We start from the raw sequence: 6000 nt of genomic DNA on the forward strand, positions 1-6000 counted from the left end.
AATTCCACATTTTAATCACATTCTGTGTAAAGAAGAATTTTGTTTTATCCATCCTGAATTTACTGCCCATCTGCTTCATTGGATGCCCTTGAGTTCTAGTATTTTGGGAGGGAGAAAAAATTCTCTTTGTCTACTCTCTTTATTCCATGCATAATTTTTAAACCTCCGTCATCCCCCCCCCCCAAGTCATCTATTTTCTAAACTGAAAAGTCCCAGACTCTTCAGTCTTTCCTCATAGGGAAGGTATTCCAGCCCCCTAATCATCCTGGTTGCCCTCTCCTGTACTTTTTCCAGCTCTGCAATGTCTTTTTTGAGATACAATGACAAGAACTATACACAGTATTCCGAATGAAGCCACACCATAGATCTATACAGGGGCATTATAATACTGGTTGTTTTATTTTCAATCCCTTTCCTATTAATCCCTGACACAGAGTTTGCCTTTTTTCACTGCTGCAGCACACTGGGTTGACACTTTCATTGAGCTATTTGACTTTAGCAATTCCACCTTCCAGTTCAATCAGTGATCAAATTCACTCTGCATCCAACCATATTTTACCTTTAAATATAGTGAAATATTGTCACTGACAAAGTCTTTATGCGCACCCATGTATCTCACATGTAGTTCTGGTTTGCTTCAACAAAATGCATTTTACATACATACTGATAGGTTGCCTAATGGAAGAAACTTGGCAAATTTAAAAGGCTACTGTATGGGCTTACATCATGAATATCACATTTCCCTAATACCAGAATCCAAGGAGGAGGGAGATGGATGCAACAAAGTTTCATCATCACCTTCTCATGTCCTCTTACAATATCTTCATGAATCAAACTCAATGATGTATTTATTTTTACAAATATCTCATTCTCATAATACACCCATGCAGTGAAAGGCATCTTTATTTTTTTACTTAAAAACAGTTATCTTTCTCAATACTTACCATCTTCAAAAACTGCGCCAATTTGAAAAGACAATTCCGAGCTATGCTCTGCTTCACATGGATAGACTGCTCTTGCTTTTCTGCTGACAACACTGCAAAACCATCAAAGCCAAAGATCCTTATTAGTGGCTCATTTTTCATTCTGCAGGATCAGTGTACAACTCTGAATTTTTAAGAGAATGTGGGAAATATTGTCCACACAGTCTATGCAACAAGACAATCCTTCATTTTATTTAAGCTTAATTTAAAAGAGTATCTGGTCCTACAAAGATACCTGCTTCCCTCCAAATATCACCTGTCAATCTGATCGGCTGCTTGATAAAAGCAGAATATTTAAGGTATCAAAGATATCAAAGATAATGTGTACTTTACTACAGATGAGACTTTTAGGAGTGTTTAAAGCATATTAATCCAAAGTCAACAAAATCCTAACACATTTGGGGACAGCATAGCTCCTCTTCAGGGGAATGTTTTCTGCAACAGTAAAACCCTCTCAAAACAATCTAAATAGGCATTAATGTCTTATGTTCAGAAAGCTACATTCTGATTTGTAATTTAACAGCTCATAACCACCAAAACAAACCTGGTATCTGACATATTAAGGGGAAATAATTTGAGTAGTGAAATGGGAATCCATTGGATTCATTTTGGTCTCATGCAACTGCCACTAGATTTATTTTGTATTCCAAAGTAAATCTAGAGCAGTGGTGAGGGCAGTGATGCGAGAAAAGAAGAACTTGACGAAAAATATAGCTGCACACTGCTTGCTGCTCTGTACAGAGATATCACACAGTGTAAGTGGAATATGTCCATAGTACCATGACTCAATTATGTCACACAATGTGTAGATTTCTGTCTATAGCGAGTATAGATAGTGACACCTTCCCTTCCATATCCAGTTCCATCCACAGAGCCTCACTGTGGCCAGATCTCACAATCGGACCATCCAGAGGCTGTACTTTTGAACTGGACTCTCTATCACTCTAAGCCCCTCCCCTCTGTGCAAAAACAAATGTCCTACCTGTACCATGAGTTTATTATCTTAAAGTGTGTACAATACTATACTTAACATTAAAAGAAACACTTTAGCTGGCACACTGCCTATATACTGCATAATATGATTTACAGGGTGGAAAACCCCTAATGTTGTTTTCCTTATAACACAAGAGAAATGGGGATAAAAAATAAAAGCTGCTAAAGAGCATAGTATTACCATCCAGCTGGTCTGTCAGTTTCACCGGCAGGGGAGGGGAAAGAGAAAGATGGGGGCGTTGGTGCTACTGAGGTAGGTGCTGTACTTGACTGCACATTCATCCAGGAAACCATTGACGAATGAGTCTGGCTGGGACTGAAAGAAGACATTTTCAGGAAAGAATTAGCATTTAGTATGTTCAAATCAGTATCATTCAATCTGGACCTTTTGTGAGTAGTCAGCTTCAGTTTCAAGATCAGTGAAGTCGATTAAATTATTTGCCAGCTATCATAATGCATTTTCTGCCCTCATATTACGCCTTTTAAATATGCTGCCATCCTTCTACAAAGGTTGTATTCATAGCAACCCTCCTAATAAAAAGAAACATTCTTGCTTTGTATGATGTAGGTAAATATGATTTTATCCTTTACTGAGCTAGCTTTATTGCTGAGTATGAGCCATGCTGTGCTCTTGTAGCACAAGGAGGAGGCTGAGCTAAATGCTGACGTTTATACAGGAGAGGGTTAGTTGGCAGCCAGTGTGCTCTAATGAAAGCCTGAGAACATCAAACAACTGCTAATAGCTTGCCTAACAAGGAATTACAGACTGTTATATTGTCAGGAACTCCAGTTAACATCTCTCCTGAGAGAGATGGATAAGTATGTCTGTCCTGCATTGGATTTTTACTTTTTAGAGAGAGCCTCTTCTCGCCTTCAAAAACCTGCAAAATCTCCGCTGACTGGCAAGACCTCAGGTAGGCAAGACCATCACCCACTACCCAGTCCTTTTTAACCAAAGATGCTGGGGACTGAACCTGGGACCTTCTGGGTGCAAGGCAGATGACTTACCAGTGAGTCACAAGATATTCTACAGAGTGATGATGTACCTTCCTACTGTCTGGCCTGAAGTGAAAGGAGGTTCCTCATGGCATGTTGTTTTCCCTGGTATATTAATTCACTTATAAAGGTTTAAAGCCTATGTCATTCATCCGTAGCCTGTGGTGACTTGACACAGACTGCTGGTAGAAGCTGTGTTAAGTTACATCAGTTTGAGTCTGTTGATACAAAAGGGCCTATATATAATGGGCTACAGGAATTGTGGTAAAAGATTAACCTCCACACCACACTGGCTCTAGAATGCCGAACTATGACCAAAGAGACTAGGGTTCAAACCCCCTCTCAGCCACAAAGCTCATTGGGTGAACTTGGGCTAGTTACTCTGCCTCAGCTTCTCTCAGGGTTGCTGAGGGGATAATCAAGTACACTGTCCTGGGCTCCTTGGAGGGAGGGAAAAGATAAAAATGTACTAGATAGACAAATGACAAAGTGTATTCTTTTCAACTGTTATCTATGGTATAAAACTGAAGGATACTTAGGAATAGTAAGTTAGAAAAAACACCCCGAGAAGCACAGATACTTGAGAGCTCTGCTGCTTCCTCCCCAGCATTACAAAAAATTAGACATGCTGTAGAGAGTTCAGGGAAGGACGCAGAGAAACATTATGGCTCGGCGCCCTTCCAGCCTGCAACCCATCCCAAAGGTGGTCGGCAGTGGGGCCAGGATTGGTAACCCTCTTCCGTCATTGGTGTTGTGCAATGCCAGGCCCATTAACAACAAGACCATAGTCCTCCGGGACTATCTTTTAGAACAAAAAGCAGACCTGGCATGTGTGACCGAGACCTGGGTGCAGGACGGGGAGACCATAGTGCTCTTCCAACTTGCCCCACCTGGGTTCTCAGTCCTACACCAATCATGGACTAGGGGGCAGGGGGGGAGTGGTTATTTTCATTCAGGAGGCTTACTCCTTCAGGGCACTCCCGCCAGTGGAGATCACGGGCGTTGAGTGTGTCGGCCTGGTGCTAGCCTCCCGTCCCCGACAGAGGCCGTATCAGGCTGGGCGTTGGAGCACCCTAGACTTTTGGTCCTGGGTGATTTCAACGTCCATGCCGATGATGCGGCGTCCAGTCAGGCAGCGGACCTAGTATCATCCATGGTGGCACTAGGACTCTCCCAATTTGTTGCGACCCCCACACACTGGGCTGGGCACACGCTCGATCTGATCTTCGCGGCGGGAATAACTGTGGACCGGATTACTGCATTAGCGGTGCCATGGTCGGATAACTTCGCCCTGAAGGCCCATCTGAATGTTCCACCCCAACCCTGTTTATGTGGCGAGCAGATTTTAGCTCACCTGCGGAGCCAAATGGACCCTGTTCGGCTTTAGATGGCTCTGCAGGATCTGATGCTTCCTGGTGGCTCATTGGATGAGCTCGTGGAGGACTGGTATGACTGACTCTCCACAGCCATCGATGAGATAACCCCGGCACCCTCTGCGTGCTCGCTCTAAGCTGGCTCCCTGGTATACCCAGGAGTTGCAGCTGATGAAGCAAGAGCTCAGACAACTAGAGAGACGGTGACACCGTGTTCTTGATGAGGCAACAAGAGCATCTTATAGGATGTTTATGAGATCCTATAAGATGGCGACCAAGGCCGCTAAAAGAGAATTCTATGTGGCCACAATTGCGTCCGCGAGCTCACGCCCAGCCCAATTATTTAGAACTATTCGGTCTTTAACAGCACTGCCACAGGGCAGGCAAAACGTTAGTGAATTGGATATTGGCTGTGAGGCATTTGCGAGCTATTTCATGGATAAAGTCTTGGTGCTCTGCCGTGACCTCCCCGCCACATTTGGAACAGTGAGTGAACTCGAGACCCCTTGCATGTCTTCGCTGGCTTTGGAGCATTTCGGCCCGCTCAGCCTAGAGGAAATTGACAGATTGCTCGCAGCTAACCACTTGCAGCCTTGATCTGTGCCCTTCCTGGCTCATTAAAGCAGGTCACAAGGGGTTTCGAGGTGCCCTAAGGGAGATTGTCAACAAGTTCCTCTCTGAGGGGCGGTTCCCTGGGGCACTCTAGGAAACAATGGTCCACCCCCTCCTTAAGAAACCATCATTGAATCCGGCTGAATTGGCCAACTACCAGCCGGTTTCCAATTTGCCCTATTTGGGCAAATTAATTGAGAGGGCGGTGACGACACAATTACAGAGCTTCCTGGATGATGCTTCCACCCTAGATCCCTTCCAGTCCAGCTTCTGCCTGGGGCATGGGACAGAGACAGCACTGGTTGCCCTTACTGACGACCTCCGGAGGCATCTGGATCGAGGCGGTGTGGCAGTATTGCTGTTGTTAGATCTTTTGGCCGTGTTTGACATGGTTGACCATCAGCTGCTGACCTGCCGCCTCGCCGACGTGGGGATACAGGGGCTTGATCTCCAATGGCTCGCTTCTTTCCTCCAGGGTCGGGGACAAAGGGTGGCGCTAGGGGAACAGCAGTCCCGGAGACACCCACTTGAATGTGGTGTGCCTCAGGGGGCTGTGCTTTCCCCGATGTTGTTTAACATCTACATGTGCCCCCTTGCCCAGATAGCTTGGAGGCATGGGCTAGGGTGTCATCAATATGCAGATGACACTCAGCTCTATCTGATGTTGGGCGGCTGGTTGGACTCCAGCCCAGAAGATCTGAACCGGGCTTTGCAAGCCGTGGCTGGTTGGCTTAGATTGAGCCGGCCGAAGCTAAATCCAGTGAAGACGGAGGTCCTGTGCCTGAGTTGGAGTGGTTGGGGGATGGGGCTCCCTCTCCCGACCTTCGATGGGGTGCCTTTGATGCCTACATTGGAGGTTAGAAGTCTGGGTGTGCTCCTGGATCCCTCCTTAACTATGGAGGCCCAGGTGGCAGCCACTGCCAGGTCAGCCTTTTACCATCTTCGGCTGATTCGGCAGTTGGTCCCCTATCTCGACCATGATGACCTGGCTACAGTGATCCATGCGACGGTCACCTCAAGATTAGACTACTGTAACGGCCTCT

The 6000-nt window shown here is 45.7% G+C and overlaps 1 protein-coding gene across 1 annotated transcript in view; it reads right to left on the reverse strand.

Annotated features, from left to right (window-relative positions):
• ARHGAP10 (Rho GTPase activating protein 10) overlaps positions 1 to 6000 on the reverse strand; it is a 178051-nt gene that overhangs the window by 16334 nt on the left and 155717 nt on the right. The window contains exons 21-22 of the mRNA XM_015418456.1: positions 2158 to 2292; positions 945 to 1036 (exon numbers count right to left, since the gene is read on the reverse strand). Of these exons, the coding sequence (XP_015273942.1) occupies positions 945 to 1036; positions 2158 to 2292 (227 nt within the window). The remainder of the gene's footprint in view (positions 1 to 944; positions 1037 to 2157; positions 2293 to 6000) is intronic.

The sequence above is a fragment of the Gekko japonicus genome, unplaced genomic scaffold, assembly GCF_001447785.1.
Source record: "Gekko japonicus isolate JY-2015 unplaced genomic scaffold, Gekko_japonicus_V1.1 scaffold148, whole genome shotgun sequence".
Lineage (NCBI taxonomy): Eukaryota > Metazoa > Chordata > Lepidosauria > Squamata > Gekkonidae > Gekko > Gekko japonicus.